Source organism: Urocitellus parryii, chromosome 6 (assembly GCF_045843805.1).
Source record: "Urocitellus parryii isolate mUroPar1 chromosome 6, mUroPar1.hap1, whole genome shotgun sequence".
NCBI lineage: Eukaryota > Metazoa > Chordata > Mammalia > Rodentia > Sciuridae > Urocitellus > Urocitellus parryii.
In genome coordinates, this window is record NC_135536.1 from 97,760,192 (window position 1) to 97,779,508 (window position 19,317).

The window sequence follows — 19,317 nt, forward strand, 5'->3', positions numbered from 1 at the left end:
GCTACAACTCTACCAAAAAAAAAAAAAAGAGAGGAGATGGGATAGGAGTCGGAGCTGGCTTGAGCTTTGAGCCAGAAAAGAAAGAGGGTTACTCGCATGGGAACCAAAGACTCTCTCAGTAGGGTCTCACTGAAAGATAGTTTCTGAAGTGGCGTGAGCAACCTGTTAAATATTTTCTCGTAATAGTCACAGAAATGATTTGACTGCTTTCTTCCTTAAGCTTGCCATCCCTATCCTGCTCTAATTAAATTCCTTTTTGTTCTGGCCTTAACAAGTTTTTCTGCCATTAGACTTCAGATTTAATTTTCTTTCCTTTGGCTTTGGGGATCTACAGATCTCATTTAAAAAAAAACTGAAGATGGCAGTCAGGTGCAGTGATGCATGCCTGCAATCCCAGTGACATGGGAGGGTGCATCAGGAGGATCATATCTTCCTAGCCAGTCTCAGCAATTTACAAGATCCTTAGCAACTTAGAAATATTCTGTCTCAAAAAATCAAAAGTAAATAAATAAGATGAGCATGGTAGCGCACATCTGTTATCCCAGTGCCTCTGGAGGCTGAGGCAGGAGGATCACAAGGTCAAAGCCAGTCTCAGCAACTTAGTGAGGCCATAGCAACTTAGAGAGACCCTGTCTTGAAATTAAAAAAAAAAAAAAAAATCTGGGGATGTGGCTCAGTTCAGTCCCCATACCAAAAATAAACAAACAAAACAAAAATTCAAGATGGCGTCAGTAACAAAGGCAAGGCTACTCTGAGTTGGTTAGTTTCTGTATAGCTTTTATGCATAATAATCAGCCACCATTTTTACAAGCTTCTGTGTACAAAGCAACTATATCAGATGTGCCTACATCTGGGTGTACCATTGCATCTCAAAAATACCATCTCAAAAGCACTGTCTTTTAGGTTTTATTGTACATAAATTGTTAGATATAGCATCTAGTTTATTTTTTATGTATTTATATAAAAAATCTTACCTACTATAAAAGTAATATATAATACAAACAGCTAAAATAAAATGAGTTTCCTTTTTTAGAAGGTAAATACTATATGCACAGTGACACTGAATGTGGTATGAATGTTTGTGTCTCTTCCCCCAAATTCATTGTTGAAAACATAATCACCAATGTGATGATATTAAGGAAGTGGGGCCTATAGAAGGTGATTTGGAAATGAGGGCAGAGCCCTTATGAATGGAATTAGGGCCCTTATAAAAGAGGTTCCAGAGCACTGCCTTTCCTCTTCTGCCTCACAAGGACACAGCTGGAAACCACCCTCTATGAATCAGAAAGTGAACCCTCACCAGACTCTGAATCTCCTGGCTTTTGATCTTGGACTTCCCCAGCTTCAGAACTGTAAGAACTATTGTTTATAAACTACCCAGTTTATAAAGTTTGGCTATAGCAGCCCTAAGAAGACACTGAATAAATTTTTTGGTTATAATCAGTGTTTAGAATCATAAACTGGTAAAGAGGAAATAACCTATGAGACTTTTTCTTTTCTTTGACTGCATTTTTTCTTCCACCTGTACAGCTTGCTTCGGTACCAATACCTATGGGCACAGAGGCGAAGCAGTCATTTAGAGTCAAGGTTTGCTGTGGTACCAGACACTGTGAGATGCCCAGGGAGATCTTATGAGACTCTGAATACTCCTTTTCAATTGAGGAATTCACCACACTATGCTGACAGATACTTTTATTCAACCTGTGGTGTAGCAATCCCAGGAATAAATGGAAGTCTTTCTTTACTTAAGCCTTTTTCATCAATGTGAATGTTCCTCAGAACAGCAAAGATGAAACTCAAGCCTAACGTTAAATAAGAGAACATTTAGACATTTTAAATGTTAAAATCCCAGGCAGAGATAATTTATTTTAACAAAAAAGGAAAAGGAATATTTATTTGGAAAAAAAATTGTAAATATTTTTTTTTTAGTTTTAGATGGACAACTATAACTTTATTTTATTGATTTTTATGTGGTGCTGAGGACCAAACCCAGTGTCTCACACATGCTAGGCAAGCATTCCAGGCTCTGAGCTACAACCCTAGCCCCCTATTTGAAAAATATTTACCAAAATAAATTGAAGCAGATATTTATGAAATTATTGAATAGTGAACCAAATTCAGTTCCAAAAAATTACATGGATATTGTCCAGAAGGACTATTTTGATCTTAACCACTATTTAGTATCTGTCAACAGTGAAGCCCTTCTTCCAGACTTGATGATATACCCTTGTAATACCAGCAATTTGGGAGGCTGAGACGAGGAGAATCACAAATTTGAGGGTACCCTGGGCAACTTAGACCCTGTCTCAAAAGAATAAAAGGGCTGGGTATGTAGCTCAGTGGTAGAGCACCCCTGGGTTCCATCCCACAAACAACAAAATGAAACACTTTTATTTAAAAACAAACAAATGTAATCACACTAAAAGTTTTCTTCAGCATGAAAAGTTGATGATACCCCCCCCCCCCCAGTCAATATCTGAAACAAAAAAGCAAAACTAAATTTAGTGTTTACCCTTAAGGGAAAACTGTTCTGACCAGGCATAGTTTTTCTGAGCAGAAGAGACCATTTGTTTGTTTGTGTTTTTTTTTTTTTTTTTTTTTTAAGTAGGATTTGGGGGAAGTGTGGAACTCAAGGATTGGGGAAAGTTCAGAGGCTATCATGGGATGACATCTGAAAAAGCATGATCATGATTGGTTAGCTGGAACTCAAGGAGTGTTTACTGGAGTTACTCTATTCCTGACTGACTTTCAGAAGTGAGCCATTAACAGTGACTTGTGATGATCTTGTAAAGGCAAATTGTTGATCTTTTTTTTTTTTTTTTTTTTTTTTTGATGACTACTTACTATCATGGCTGCAGAAAAAAGCAGTTTTTTCCAAGTTTGTGGAAACTTAATTTTTAACATAATCATATAAAACAAACATGTATTTTGACATATAATTTAAAAGTAAAAAGAGAAAGTCTTAAATGTACAGTTTAATGAATTTTCTGTATCTGTATGTACCTATATAACTGCTTCCCAATTCAAGAATATAACATAGTTTCATCATCCCAGAATGTTCTCTGATGACCCTACCTAATCAATATCCCCTATTATGATTTTCATTCCTATGGATTAGTTATGCCTATTCTTGAATTTCATAGAATGAAAGTAAGTAGTACATATTATTTTCTAATTTTTAAAAAATTTCTCTCAATGCATATGAGATTTCATTCTTTTTGTATATATCATTACTTGCCTTTTATAACTATGTAATAGTCCATTACATAAATTGATTTGTGTAAACTGTTGATGGACATTTGGTCATTTCCAGTTTAGGCATATTATGAATAAAGCTCCTATAAAGATTTTTGTACATGATTTTTATGAATATGAGTAGCCATTTCTCTTGGGTATCCAACTAGGAATGAAATTTCTGTGTCATTATAGTATGTTTTTGTTTAGTTTTTGCAGATACTGTTAAAATAGTTTTTAATAGTTGATTCAGTTTGTTCTCCACTGGCAACTTTATGAGAGTTCCAGTTGCTCCGTGTCTTTGCCAGTACTTAGAATTGTCATTCTTTTGAGTTTTGAACTAGGGTTAGAGAGGAAGGGCAACATGAAGTATCTCTAATGTGTGGAAACTTCTGACATGAACCTTCATTATCAACCTGCCTTAGCCTCACAAATTAGTAGGGTTATAGTTATGTGCCATTATGTCTGACTAGGTAAGGTTTTTTTTAAAATATTTTTTTAGATGTTGATGGACCTTTATTTTATTCATTTTTTATGTGGTGCTGAGGATTGAACCCAGTGCCTCAGACATTCTAGGCAAGTGCTCTATCACGGAGCCACAACCCCATCCCTAGATAAGTTATTTTTAAGTGTGGAGGAGAAGGGTCCAAATTGGAGATATAAATTTGAGAGTTGTCACTATATGAAATCACAAGGAGTGAGTCTAGAAAGAGAACCAAGAAACTAAGTCCTGAAGGCTTTCTAACATTTAAAAATGAGGAGGGTGAAGAGGAACTAGCAGAACAGAATGAAATGGAGCAGCCAGGGAAATAATGGAGGACAAAAAATACTGTCCCCAAAACCAAATGAGGAAATTGTTTTATTATCAAGTGTGGCTTCTGATAGCTCTCATGAGATGAGGACTAAGAATTGACAGTTGGATTTGGCACAGTGCAGGTCATTGCTGATGAGATCAGTTTGAATGAAGTGAGGGGTGGGGATGAAAGCTAGATTGGAAAAGATTTGTAAGAATAAGGACTTGAAGTACTAAATATAGTGATTCTTGGAAGGAGTTTTGCTCTAAAGGGGGGGGCCAAGACACAGAGCAGTGTTTGGAAAGGAATGTGAAGTTGAGGGAAAACTTGTTTTTAATTTGGGTGATACATTATAGTCTCTATGCTAATGGACATGATCCAGTAGAGACAGAGCACAATAGAGTAATCTTGTATAAATGAATAAGGATGGGTTCTGATTACAAGAAGGCATGGTTGGCCTTAGAGAAGAGTCTGGCAATTTATCCATGAAAGCAAGAGAGGAAGTAGAGTGTATCAGAAAATTATCTAAAATTATCTAATTATCAGTTATCTAAAAATCTATCAAGTAGCTGTTGCTATTATATATTTTTTTAATTTAAGATGGGCATTACCTTTATTTTATTTATATGTGGTGCTAAGAATTGAACCCAGTGCCTCACACAGCTAGGTAAATTCTCTACCACTGAGCCACAACCCCAGGCCCCAAATAGCTGTTTTAACGTATTTATTCCCTCCTGTTTTTTCCCAGTTGATTATTTTGCCAACAAAAGACAAATGGTTATAGCTAAGAGTAGCATGTGATACATGATTGAGTAATATAAGACACACGAAAATAGCATTTTACTTTCATAATAATAGATGTAAACAGGTGAGATGACATAATACTTAAAATGTTTTTGTTTCTTCTCTCCATAGCTTTAAGGAAAAGTAGAAATCACTTCTGACTATACTGAGTAGCAAGTGAGTTCCTACACTGCAGATCATGGCACTACCATTCCGCAAGGACTTAGAAAAATACAAGGACCTGGATGAAGATGAGCTTCTTGAAAATCTGTCAGAAATAGAACTGAAACAACTAGAAACTGTTCTGGATGATCTTGACCCTGAGGTAGGTTTTAGCAGAGGAAAAGAAATAACTCTTCAACCCCTTTGAAACAAAGTAGCTGTCTTTAGCAGTTTGCTTTCTCATGCCTTTCTCTTGGAGCTTTCTTCTTCTTCTTTATCCAGATGAACTTGCTTTTTGCTTCCTCTCCAGTTCTCCCACTTTTGCCTCTACATCTTTATGACATGACTATTCTAAACTATCATCTCTATCATTGTTGTGTTTAAACATCTCCTGAATTTGTTTCTCCTCTAACAAATCTTTTCTTTCTGTGCAGGGAAGAATATTTTTGGTTAAGTATAGCAAATGACTAGCTCTTTTATATACTGATCTCTTCTGTCTCTTCAGAGACTCTAGAATAGTATGGCTCCAGTGTACAGTGCCTCTAGAAAGTTCTTCATGACCTTAAACCTAATTGTTACCTTGCTGAGAGATGCTGACCAAAGGGTGTTTCTAGTCCTTGGTAGAACAGATCTGAGGAGCCTCTCAAAAGCAGTACAACAGTTGACTGTGGAGCAGATCTATATACCTGAGTGCTATTTGACTTTATAGCATTGCATCCCTACAAACCCATCTTAAATTGTAAATATTATGTCAAAATGCCTTTAATATACCTAACTTCTTAAACATCTTAACTTTGCCTAGCCTACCTTAAAAATTCTCAGAACAGTTAGTCTATAGTTGAACAAAATTATATAATACAGAGCCTGTTTTTAAAAACGTTGACTGTCTCATATAATTTATTGAATACTATACTGAAAGTGAAAACCTGAATGATTGTATTGGGTTCACTTTCTGCACCATCTTACAATTGAACCATTTTCAAAGTAAATGTTATTTGTTTTACAAATTGCACAAGGCAAAGTAGAGACTCTTAATCCTTGAATTGTTCATTTATGAAAGGACAGGCAACAGGAGAGAACCTAAAAATATTGGTTATTTGCTAGAATTTACCACTTTTTTTATGCCCAGGCATTGATTTTTTAAGTGCCCTTTAAGAATTGAGGTAAGCCAGGTACTATGGCATATGCCTGTAACCCCAGCAATTTGGGAGGCTGAGAGAGAAGGATTACAAGTTCAAAGCCAGCCTCAGCAATTTAGCAAGGCTCTAAGCAATTTAGCAAGACCTTATCTGTCTCAAAATAAAAAATAAAAAGGTCTGGGGATATAGTTCAGTGGTTTTATCCCTGGGTTTAATCCCTAGTACCAAAACAAAACAAATTGAGGTAGAGTTTTGGTTTTGTTTTATTTGGGGGGGTGGGGCTTGAACTTAGGACCCAGAGTATGCTAAGCATGCACTGTACCATTGAGCCACACTTCCAAAGATCAAATTCTCTTGACCAAAATCAGTGTTATAAGGAAAAATTATCAGTATGCCTAAGTCTGAGGGATTATTCAGAAAAATAGTGCTGTTTCTATCATGTCTCAGCACTACATTCTATAGGCAGTTCAACCTGTTAACCCTCTTTAAATCAAATGATTTTAGAACTGGAATGAACACACAAGTTTATGTAGTCTAGGTTGTTTTTGTTTTTGATAATGGGGATTGAACCTAGGGATGCTTAAGTTGCTGAGGCTGGCCTTAAACTTAGGATCCTCCTGTCTCAGCCTCCTGATTTATTGGGATTATCACAGTTGTGTGCCACCATGCTTGGCATTGTAATCAAGTTTTTGTTTTTTTTTAACCTTGGCACTATTGACATTGGGACTGTATGATTTTTTTGTTGTGAGGGACTGTCCTATGTATTACAGAGTATTTAACAGCATTCCTGGCTCAGTACATGCCAATAGCACACCACCCCACCTCCCCACCATTTTGAACTGTACCTGAGGTATTGTTTTAATCAGGTGGTAAAATAACAGACACAGAAACAACTGCCTTGAAAAAAAGAATTTATTATGCATGGTCCAGGAGCTGGAAGCGGTCCAGGCAGGGACACATGAGAAAGCATTTTATTTGGTCAGAAAGAAGGAAAAAGGAGCAACCATGGTCTAGAGCCTTTATTGCAGTTTCTGAGGGAATGAATAAATGAATGAGACCACAGGCTCCAGACTATAGAATTAGTACTTAGTTGCCTCATACCTTGCCTTAGGTTATTAGAGTAGGGGAAATATTGGCATGAGGTGTAAGGGTTAGATAACTAAGATTATTGGGATCCAGAGACCTGTATTGACTGGTTTGCATATGAAAGTTATGCAATTGGTAGGTCTGGGTGGAAAGTAGGGTTAATGCTATCTCTAGGAATTAGCTAACACTGGAAGGGGCCATCTCTTCAGGATTTGTAAGGTCCCTAAAATGTAAAAGCATCATAAAATATAGAAAGTAAAAAAAAAAAAAAAGTGATTAATACTCCAACCCCCCTGTTTAACAAGCAAAAATTTCTCAAAACATTACCAAGGTATCTATTCTCTGGGAAACAAAAAGCCCCTGGTTGAAAAACACTCTAGTCCCTGCCCTCTGTTTTACAGATGTGAAACAAAAGAGGTGACTTGCCTCAGTATTATAGTTAGGGAAAGAACTGAGATTAGATCCTTCACTGCCTGCTTGACATCAGGGATCTGGCAGTCTTTCTGTTAAACCATAGTGAGTCTCCTCTTGAACTCATATACTGTGATATGCGTCTAAAATCTCTCCACTTCCATTTTCTTATTTGCAAATCCTTGGCCTACTTCTTGTATGGGGAGGTTGAGCTCTAATCTCTGAATGTATTTTGTACATTTCCCAACCCCATTTGAAATTCCTTCATCCTCAGATACTATTAGTCAAACCAGGAAAACAGTGATGTTTATTGACAGCATGCCACTTGTCCTATAATGTTTTTTGAGAGTTCAAGTAAAGTATCGGGTAGAAAAAGAGGACAAGGGTAGTTGCAGCTGCCTCTACTAGAGACTCTGTAACTTACCAAGTCTCAAATGGTAGGATGAGAGCATAGGAAGGTATGAATGGCATCTTGTTATATTAAAGGGCTATTTTATTGTATTTATGCTGCACTTAGTTGTATTTACTTGGTAACTCACTACATTTTCATAAAACATCTATTTCCAAAAGACAGCCAGTGTAAGTTAAAGCTGTTTTATTCGTTTCCAAGGCTGGGAATATATTGCTACAACAGTATTACCCTACAGTGGACTGCTAGTGTGGCTCAGTGGTAGAGCATTTGCCTACCATACACAAGGCCCTGAGTTTGATCCCCAGCATTGAGAGGGGGGTGGATTCTTGATTAGAATATACTTCTAATGAAGCTTAGTGTGTGGGTTTATAGCCTCTGAAACCAGTGAGCTGCCATTTACTTTGTGGTCAAAGACTATTTAAGGAACCAGGATTTCAGCTAACATATTTTAAAACTATATGTTTCATAGGAGCTTGAGCAGCCAGGTGGCATAATGCAACTTCATTACTACTACCATTATAAAATAGCAATACAAATGCTTTTTGATGTGGGAAGAAAATAATTTCTTTATTAATTTGCCTCAGTGAGCATTTTTCTTTAAAAGTATTCTAAAATCTTTACTCATTAAATGTTTGAGGTAGATCTAGTATACATATAGTATACTAGACTCAGATATACAAGAGTGCTCCCTGTGCAGGAATTAGATTTTAATCAAATAATCATACCATGTTAGAAGAATGATGAACACTAGGATCTGTGAGTTACAATCACGGGTAGAAAAAGCTTCCCTTGGGGTCATGGAACTGCAGTCTTAAAAAATGAGAAGAAAAGGGCTGGGGATGTGGCTCAAGCGGTAGCGCGCTCGCCTGGCATGCGTGCGGCCCGGGTTTGATCCTCAGCACCACATACCAACAAAGATGTTGTGTCCGCCGAGAACTAAAAAATAAATATTAAAAATTTAAAAAAAAATGAGAAGAAAAAAAGATAGTCTTCCAGGTATACAAAAAGGCCTTGTGATAGAAGGATATCACAAGTACAGGAAGAGAAAAAAAATGTCTAGTCTGAATAGAATAGAGAGGATATATGAGAAGAGGTTAGGGTCACAGATTAGGGAGTAAGAGTGAGGAATGAGGAGGATTGGGCACCTGAAACAGGAAGATCAGTTGGAATGCTAATGTAACATTCCAGGCAATCTTGGATCATAGTTTGGATCAAAGTAATGATGTTACAAATGGAAAAATGATGATTGAGTTCTTTACAAAGTAAAAATGGATAGGATTTACAGATAGACTAGGAATGGATTCTTCATATAACACTGTTAACTTGATTTCAAAGTCTAAAGGTAGAAATCTTGTTTTTCTTTTATATAGTCCCATAAACAACAAAGGAACAGGCCTCCTTTGTGGTTGATCTTTTTTTTTTATTGGTTGTTCAAAACATTACAAAGCTCTTGACATATCATATTTCATACATTTGATTCAAGTGGGTTATGAACTCCCATTTTTACCCCGTATACAGATTGCAGAATCACATCGGTTACACATCCACGTTTTTACATATTGCCATACTAGTGACTGTTATATTCTGCTATCTTTCCTATCCTCTACTACCCCCTCCCCTCCCCTCCCATCTTCTCTCTCTACCCCATCTACTGTAATTCATTTCTCTCCTTTGATTTTTTTTTCCCTTTCCCCTCACATCCTCTTATATGTAATTTTGTATAACAATGAGGGTCTCCTTCCATTTCCATGCAATTTCTCTTCTCTCTCCCCTTCCCTCCCACCTCTCGTCCCTGTTTAATGTTAATCTTTTTCTCATGCTCTTCCTCCCTGCTCTGTTTTTAGTTGGTCTCCTTATATCAAAGAAGACATTTGGCATTTGTTTTTTAGGGACTGGCTAGCTTCACTTAGCATAATCTGCTCTAATGCCATCCATTTCCCTCCAAATTCCATGATTTTGTCATTTTTTAGTCCTGCGTAATACTCCATTGTGTATAAATGCCACATTTTTTTAATCCATTTATCTATTGAAGGGCATCTAAGTTGGTTCCACAGTCTAGCTATTGTGAATTGTGCTGCTATGAATATCAATGTAGCAGTATCCCTATAGTACGCTCTTTGAAGGTCTTCAGGGAATAGTCCGAGAAGGGCAATAGCTGGGTCAAATGGTGGTTCCATTCCCAGCTTTCCCAGGAATCTCCATACTGCTTTCTAAATTGGCCATACCAATTTGCAGTCCCACCAGCAATGTACAAGTGTACACTTTTCCCCACATCCTTGCCAGCACTTGCTGTTGTTTGACTTCATAATGGCTGCCAATCTTACTGGAGTGAGATGGTATCTTAGGGTGGTTTTGATTTGCATTTCTCTGACTGCTAGAGATGGTGAGCATTTTTTCATGTACTTGTTGATTGATTGTATATCCTCCTGAGAAGTGTCTGTTCAGGTCCTTGGCCCATTTGTTGATTGGGTTATTTGTTTTCTTATTGCTTAATTTTTTGAGTTCTTTGTATACTCTGGATATTAGGGCTCTATCTGAAGTGTAAGGAGTAAAGATTTGTTCCCAGGATATAGGCGCCCTATTTACCTCTCTATTGTTACTCTTTTTTTTTTATAAGTAATAGCTATATTTTATTTTATTTTTTTTAATTTTTTTTTTAAAGAGAGAGTGAGAGAGGAGAGAGAGAGAGAGAGAATTTTTAATATTTATTTTTCACTTCTCGGCGGACACAACATCTTTGTTGGTATGTGGTGCTGAGGATCGAACCCGGGTCGCACGCATACCAGGCGAGCGTGCTACCACTTGAGCCACATCCCCAGCCCCATCTATTGTTACTCTTGCTGAAAAAAAACTTTTTAGTTTGAGTAAGTCCCATTTGTTGATTCTTGTTTTTAACTCTTGTGCTATGGGTGTCCTATTAAGGAATTTGGAGCCCGACCCCACAATATGTAGATCGGAGCCAACTTTTTCTTCTATCAGACGCAGAGTCTCTGATTTGATATCAAGCTCCTTGATCCATTTTGAGTTAACTTTTGTGCATGGTGAGAGAAAGGGATTCAGTTTCATTTTGTTGCATATGGATTTCCAGTTTTCCCAGCACCATTTGTTGAAGATGCTATCCTTCCTCCACTGCATGCTTTTAGCCCCTTTATCGAATATAAGATAGTTGGAATTTTGTGGATTGGTTTTTGTATCCTCTATTCTGTACCATTGGTCCACCTGCCTGTTTTGGTACCAGTACCATGCTGTTTTTGTTACTATTGCTCTGTAGTACAGTTTGAAATCTGGTATCACTATACCTCCTGATTTCACACTTCCTGCTTAGAATTGCTTTTGCTGTTCTGGGTCTTTTATTTTTCCATATGAATTTCATGATTGCTTTATCTATTTCTACAAGAAATGCCGTTGGGATTTTGATTGGCATTGCATTGAACCTATAGAGTACTTTTGGTAATATCGCCATTTTGATGATGTTAGTTCTGCCTATCCATGAACAGGGTATATTTTTCCATCTTCTAAGATCTTCTTCTATTTCTCTCTTTAGGGTTCTGTAGTTTTCAATGTATAAATCTTTCACCTCTTTGTTAGGTTGATTCCCAAGTATGTATTTTTTTTTGAGGATATTGAGAATGGGGTGGTTTTCCTCATTTCCAGTTCAGAAGATTTGTCGCTGATATACAGGAATGCCTTTGATTTATGCGTGTTGATTTTATATCCTGCCACTTTGCTGAATTCATTTATTAGCTCTAGTAGTTTCTTTGTAGACCCTTTTGTGTCTTCTAGGTATAGGATCATATCATCCTCAAATAGTGATAATTTAAGTTCTTCTTTTCCTATCTAAATGCCTTTAATTTCTTTTGTCTCTCTAATTGCTCTGGCCAGTATTTTGAGAACTATATTGAATAGAAGTGGTGAGAGAGGGCATCCCTGTCTTGTTCCAGATTTTAGAGGGAATGCCTTCAATTTTTCTCCATTTAGAATGATGCTAGCCTGAGGCTTAGCATATATAACTTTTACAATGTTGAGGTAAGTTCCTGTTATCCCTAGCTTTTCTAGTGTTTTGAACATAAAGGGATGCTGTACTTTGTCGAATGCTTTTTCTGTGTCTATTGAGATAATCATATGGTTCTTATCTTTAAGTCTATTGATGTGGTGAATAACGTTTATTGATTTCCGTATATTGAACCAGCCTTGCATCCCAGGGATGAATCCTACTTGATCATGGTGCACGATCTTTTTGATATGTTTTTGTATCCGATTTGCCAGAATTTTATTGAGGGTTTTTGCATCTAAATTCATTAGGGATATTGGTCTGTAGTTTTCTTTCTTTGAGGTGTCTTTATCTGGTTTGGGGATCAGGATGATATTGGCCTCATAGAATGAATTTGGAAGTTCTCTCTCTTTTTCTATCTCCTGAAATAGATTGTAGAGTATTGGTATTAGTTCTTCTTTAAAGTTCTTGTAAAAGTCTGCTGTATATCCATTCAGTCCTGGGCTTTTCTTGGTTGGTAGTCTTTTGATGGCTTCTTCTATTTCCTCACATGCTATTGGTCTGTTTAGGTTGTTTATATCATCCTGACTCAATCTGGGTAGTTCTTATGTCTTAAGGAATTTATCGATGCCTTCACTATCTTCTATTTTATTAGAGTATAGGGTTTCCAAATAATTTCTAATTATCTTCTGTATTTCTGAATTGTCTGTTGTGATGTTGCCTTTTTCATCCCATAAGCTAGTAATTTGGGTTCTCTCTCTTCTTCTCTTTGTTAGTGTGGCTAGTGGTCTATCAATCTTATTTATTTTTTCAAAGAACCAACTTTTAGTTTTGTCAATTTTTTCGATTGTTTCTATTTCATTGATTTCAGCTCTAATTTTAATTAATTCTTGCCTTCTACTGTATTTGCTGCTGGTTTGTTCTTCTTTTTCTAAGGCTTTGAGGTGCAGTGTGAGGTCATTTATTTGTTGGCTTTTCCTTCTCTTAAGGAATGAACTCCATGAAATGAATTTTCCTCTTAGTACTGCTTTCATAGTGTCCCAGAGATTTTGATATGTTGTGTCTATTTTAGTCTTCATTTACCTCTAAGAATTTTTTAATTTCCTCTTTGATGTCTTCTGTAACCCTTTGTTCATTCAGTAGCATATTATTTAATCTCCATTTGACGTAGGATTTTTCCTTTCTCATTTTATTATTGATTTCCAATTTCATTCCATTATGATCAGATAAAATGCATGGTAGTATCTCTACTCCTTTGTAATTGCTAAGATTTGCCCTGTGACATAATATATGTTCTCTTTTTGAGAAGGATCATGTGCTGCTGAGAAGAAAGTGTATCTGCTTGATGTTGGGTGGTATATTCTGTATATATCAATTAAGTCTAAATTATTAATTGTATTATTTATTCAACTTTTGTTTGGAAGATCTGTCCAGTGGTGAGAGAGGTGTGTTAAAATCTCCTATGATTATTGTGTTGTGGTCTATTTGACTCTTGAACTTGAGAAGAGTTTGTTTGATGAACGTAGCTGCACCATTGTTTGGGGCATATATATTAATGATCGTCAAGTCTTGTTGGTGTATGGTTCCCTTGAGCAGTATGTAGTGTCCTTGTTTATCCCTTTTGATTAACTTTGGCTTGAAGTCTATTTTATTTGATACAAGTATGGACACCCCTGCTTGCTTCTGGGTTCCGTATGAGTGATATGGTTTTTCCCAACCTTTCACCTTCAGTCTGTGTATGTCTTTTCCTATCGGATGAGTCTCCTGGAGGCAGCATATTGTTGGATCTTTTTTTAATCCATTCTACTAGCCTATGTCTTTTGATTGGTGCATTTAAGCCATTAACATTTAGGGTAACTATGGAGATATGGTTTGTATTTCCAGCCATATTTGATCATGTATGTTACTTAACATGATTTGTTTTTCCTCTATGATTAGTTTTTCCTTTACTGTACTACCTCCCGCTGTTGGTTTTCATTGTTATTTTTAATTTCCTCTTCCTGTAATGTTTTGCCAAGGATGTTTTGAAGAGCTGGTTTTCTAGCTGCAAATTCTTATAACTTTTGTTTATCATGGAAGATTTTTATTTCATCTTCAATCCTGAAGCTTAATTTCGCTGGATACATGATTCTTGGTTGGAACCCTTTTTCTTTCAGCATTTGAAATATGTTGTTCCAGGATCTTCTAGCTTTCAGAGTCTGTGTTGAAAGATCAGCAGTTATCCTGATTGGTTTACCCCTAAATGTAATCTGCTTCCTCTCTCTTGTGGCTTTTAAGATTCTCTTCTTATTCTGTATGTTGGGCATCTTCATTATTATGTGTCTTGGTGTGGATCTCTTATGATTTTGTGTCCTGTAGGCTTCTAGTATTTGGATTTCTTTTTCATTCTTTAAGTCTGGGAAGTTTTCTAGTATTATTTCATTGAATAGATTGCTCATTCCCTTGGTTTGGACCTCTATACCCTCTTGTATCCCAATAACTCTTAGGTTTGTTTTCTTGATGTTATCCCGTAATTCTTGGATGTTCTGCTCATGATTTCTTAACATTCTCGCTGAGCTGTCTATGTTCTTTTCAAGTTGAAAAACTTTGTCTTCGTTGTCTGAAGTTCTATCTTCTAAGTGTTCTACTCTGCTGGTAATATTCTCATTTGAGTTTTTAATTTGGTTTATTTTTTCCTGCATTTCCAGGATTTCTGTTTGTTTGTTTTTTATATCCTCTATCTCCCTATAGAGTTGATCTTTTGCTTCTTGGATTTGTTTATGCAATTCATTGTCAAAGTGACTTTTCATTGTCTGAATTTGCTGTATAATGTCTTCCTTGAGACTCCAGATCATCTGAAGCATGTATATCCTGAACTCTTTGTCTGACATTCCATCAGCTGCAGATATTACCTCATCTAATGTTGAATTGACCTGTATTGTTTGTGGTCCTTTCTTTCCTTGTCTTTTCATACTGCTTATGATTCTTTCTAGCTTTGTGAAACTGTTGTGTTAATGTTTTTCCCCTTATATATTTGTATTGTTCTTGTATAGCTCCAAAATCCCTCTTTTTCGGAGAAAGACAATGTTAAGAGTTCCCAATATCAACAGTACATTATCTAGGCACAAGTTTTCATTATTAATACATTTATAGTTAGATTCTAAGTCTATAGATATTGGTTTTAATTATTACTTAAGAATATATTCATTAGTTTCATAAAAGGCATACCATATCTGGTGGCATATAGAAAACTTAATTTCAGACGAAGGATGTTATACTTAGAGGGAAAGGAGTGAGGGTATGAGGTTAAACTAACTTAGCACCTTTGGAGAACTCTAACCAATAGACTGGTAATTTATGGAAGAATGTATAGACTCAACCTCCTATATGTATTTAGATAGTTACTCTATGTATAGATAGCAAAAGTTAGGAGATTGAAAGTGGGATAGAGAGAATACGAATAAAAAAAAGAAAAAATAACAAGGAAGAAAAGAGAAATACGAGAAGAAAAAGGAAAGTAAGATAGAAATAAAGAAAAAAAATGGGGGGAAGGTGGGGTATATGCAATTCCTCTATATTATATTACTTTGGTAGTTCGGTTGTTTATGCACAGTTCTTGGTTTCACATATGTTGAAGTTGTGGAAGAGAGAGAAGAGAGAAAGAAAGAGAAAAAAAAAGTCTCTCAGAACACTGTTTTCCTTGCTTCCAGTAGGTGGCGTTGTCTATTCCTAGCTTGAGCCTCTGTATTCAGGGTGGTGGGTATAGCCAGTGTGAAAGGAAATGAGCTTCCACCTGTATCTTCCCTACTCTAGTCTCTGAGGTAGAAACCAGGTGCCTGTACAGTTGTTGTTTTGCGTTGATAGCTACAACCCCCAAAGCTTTGGGAAATATTTTGAGTTATCGCAGCTAAGGGTAGGGGAGTTGGAAACCGGGTACCTGGATCAGCCGCAGAACCGTGCTGGTAGCCACACCCCCTTTGATGGGTTTTAAGGGTTGTTGGGCTTCCTCTGGTCTAGCACATGGGGCAGGGCTGGGCTTCCTCCTCCAGTCTGGCTTGGCGCAGGGCGGCTTCCTCCTCTGGTCTGGCTTGGCGCACGTGCGGGGCGGCTTCCTCCTCCGATCTGGCTTGGCGTGCGCCTGTGGTTTATCTTTATAGGTCAGCCTTCTATGTAATAAGAACCATTACATTAAGGGGAACACCAAATTGAATTTTATGAAAATTATTATTGATTCCAGCAAATGGCCAGAGTTGAAGTGTAATTAGGTATAAATGCAGAGTTGTGAGCATTTTCTACTATCATTACTTATGTAAGATTACCTTTTTTTTTTTTTTTTACTTTTTTGGTAATAGGGATTGAACCTATAGGCACTTTATCACTGAGCTACAGTTCAAGTTTCATGACTAAGATACTCAAGGTCACTCCAAGTGAACTGGGCTGCATGAAATAATCACACAAGAGACAGAGATACCTTTTTCTCTGGGTCCTGTGACAGCTCCTCTGACCTTAGGGGGTCCGTGGAAAGAGAGAGAGAGAGAGAGAGAGAGAGAGAGAGAGAGAGAGAGAGAGAGAGAGAGAGGTGGGGAGAGAGAGAGATCGTGCTGAACCTTTTTATTGGGGAGAAGCCATTCAGATGAGGCAAGGGGTCAGATTGGGGGTGGGGGTTGAGTCTAGCTCCATGATGTCTGCTATCAACAGATTGACTGACATCTAGGAAGGCCACACCCAACAAGAACAAGAGAAGGGGGACACACAAAGGGTGGTTTCATGGGACATTCTATCCCAAACAGGGCTAATGGGGTAGGATTACAAAAGAAGAGATGAGTGACGCTCAACCCCAGGGGTATGCCTACTCAGAATCCTGGCCTTGCTGTCCGAGCGGGAAGAGGGGTAGGGACTGAGTCACGAATCATGGTACGACTGCACCAGAACTACAGTGATCTTTCACATCCCCACGGTGCATCAGGACTAGAAGGCATAGTAACTCAATGTGGCTCCCCACACCCAGGTCTTTTATTTTTTTAGTTTTGAGACAAGATCTCGCTAAGTTGCTGAGACAAGCCTTGAACCTGGGATCCTTCTGCCTCAGCCTTCCAGTTCTCTGGGAATGCAGGCCTGCACCACTGTGCACAGCTGTAAGAGCAAGTTTTATAATGAAAAGTTGACTTATAGCACTATGAGATTCAGCATCATTGCCAATATTGGGAGGTGTTACAAAAGAGGTGTGACTTCTCTGACTGACTTTCATTTGTCAAGGAAAAGAATACCAGAAATAGGATTTAAGGCATTCTCATCTCTGGATTTTGATAAACAAAAAGATGATGCTCTCGTTATCTTGTCACCCTGTGTTATTCGTCGCTTCATGAAAATTTATAGAGTAGGGACTGCCTTAGACAACTAAGTTGAATCCATCATCCTTCTTCCCCTAATCCCCACTCTCAGTCCATGCACTCAAAAAGACTATATGTCCACATGAAAATCCAAGGAAGCTGAATTCTGGTTTTATCTTAAGAATGCCTTGGGCCTTGAGCAGCAGTGACAGTAATCAATATAAGTCCATCCTAGTGCTCATGTATGCACTATACAAACACGTAGTGGATAGTGTGGAAGCATTCCTATTATGTCTATGTAAAACAAGTGAATATTAATCTCCTGATAGCCTATATTCATATATATGTGTATATGTGTGTGTGTTTGTGTATATATGTATGTATATCATGAAAAAGTATGTGTGATTAAATGGAAGTCTTTAGGAGGGAATATCATGTATAGTCATTTAAAATTCTTTTGTGATAGAATTAGTCTTCGGTACATAATTGCCTAGCAATTTTTTTTTGGTTTTTTTTAAATACATTTATTTTATTTACTTATTTTTATGTAGTGCTGAGGATCGAACCCACGGCCGTGCACATGCTAGGCGAGCACTCTACCACTGAGCCACAACCCCAGCCCCTGCCTAGCAGTTTTTAAGTATTAAGAAAATTATTTTTTATTACAATCCCTGGACACTTAAAAACTAAAGGATGTTTCCTGCTATTAGAATACTTTCTGAAGAAAATATGTAGGTACCTATTTTAACAGTAATGTAAATGAATTGTCTATTTTCAAAAAAACAAGTTCTTCATTTGGATCATTTTTATATTACTGCCTTGAAATCCAGCAGTGAAGTTTAACGCCTACATCACATTCTAGTCTGTAATTCTTTTTTATATGGGAAATATATGGAAACATTTAATATTGGCATTCGTGGTAGTAATAATGGCCAATATATTCTCTTTGGCAGAATGCCCTTCTGCCTGCAGGGTTCCGGCAAAAAAATCAGACGTCAAAGTCTGCCACAGGACCTTTTGATAGAGAACACCTCCTTTCATATCTGGAGAAGGAAGCATTGGAGCAAAAGGACAGGGAAGACTATGTGCCCTACACTGGAGAAAAAAAAGGTAAGCCCAGAATTTTAAAGTCATCATCTGATGGCATTGGATTTTTCTTTTTATAGGTAGATATGGAGAAAATCTTGTTTTTAGAGGTTCATCCTTCATTACTTTTAAAGTTATGATACCATAGATTTAAAAATCATGTGGTTTAGACCCTTAATTTTTTTTAACAACTTTGCCAATAAGTTTTTTTCTTAATGACTTATAAATGAGATTTTGCACAGTAACCCTCCCTAGTTCTCTAATATCAGCAATCTAAAAGTGTACTGAGATAAATTTTTATGGTAAATTCACTAGTGTGTTACAGAATGCAAATGTTGCTAATTATTCATGCCTTATGTTCAAAGACCTTTTTAAAAGATATCCTTCCTTAGCTTCCTTCACTAGTGCTACTTTCAGGAAATTTTTCTAGCTCAATTCCTTCCCATTACAGTGTCCAATCTTATCTATCCTCAATGGAGACTTGAGTGTAGCCTTTTTCTTTTACCTTTTTTACTCCCCCCCCACCCCCCCGTAATCAGGATTGAAACCAGGAGCAATCTACCACTGAACTACATCCCCAACTTTTCTTTTTCTTTCTTCAAGATAGAGTCTCATTAAGTTGCTGGCACCACTGTTTCTAGCTTTTCACCCCTCACTCTTCCCCTCTGTTCTTTCTTTAGAGAGAGAGAGGTTTGTGTCCAAAGGCAGTCTGCTGAGAGAATTCCTTCTTACTTGGAAGAGGTCAGTCTTTGTTAAGACCATCAGTTGATCAAATGAGGCCCATCAACAAATCAAGGGTAGTTTGCTGTATTCAAAGTCCACTCTTGAGAAATATTAATCTCAAGAATAAACAACTTGCCAGGTGCAGTGGTGCACACCTGTAATCCCAGAGGCTGACGAGGCTGAGGCA

The 19,317-nt window shown here is 37.2% G+C and overlaps 1 protein-coding gene across 3 annotated transcripts in view; it reads left to right on the forward strand.

The window, feature by feature from the left end:
* Positions 1-19,317, forward strand: part of Tmod3 (tropomodulin 3) — a 76,564-nt gene that overhangs the window by 23,132 nt on the left and 34,115 nt on the right. For 2 of the 3 annotated variants that reach the window (XR_003301128.1, XM_026392584.1), the window contains exons 2-3: positions 4,944-5,136; positions 18,275-18,431. Coding sequence is in view for 2 of the 3 variants with exons in the window: in XM_026392584.1 (XP_026248369.1) it covers positions 5,011-5,136; positions 18,275-18,431 (283 nt within the window). In the remaining variant the exon portion in view is untranslated. Of the gene's footprint in view, positions 1-1,286; positions 1,353-4,943; positions 5,137-18,274; positions 18,432-19,317 lie in introns of those variants that run through there. The other variant, XM_026392592.2, reaches the window with a different exon arrangement.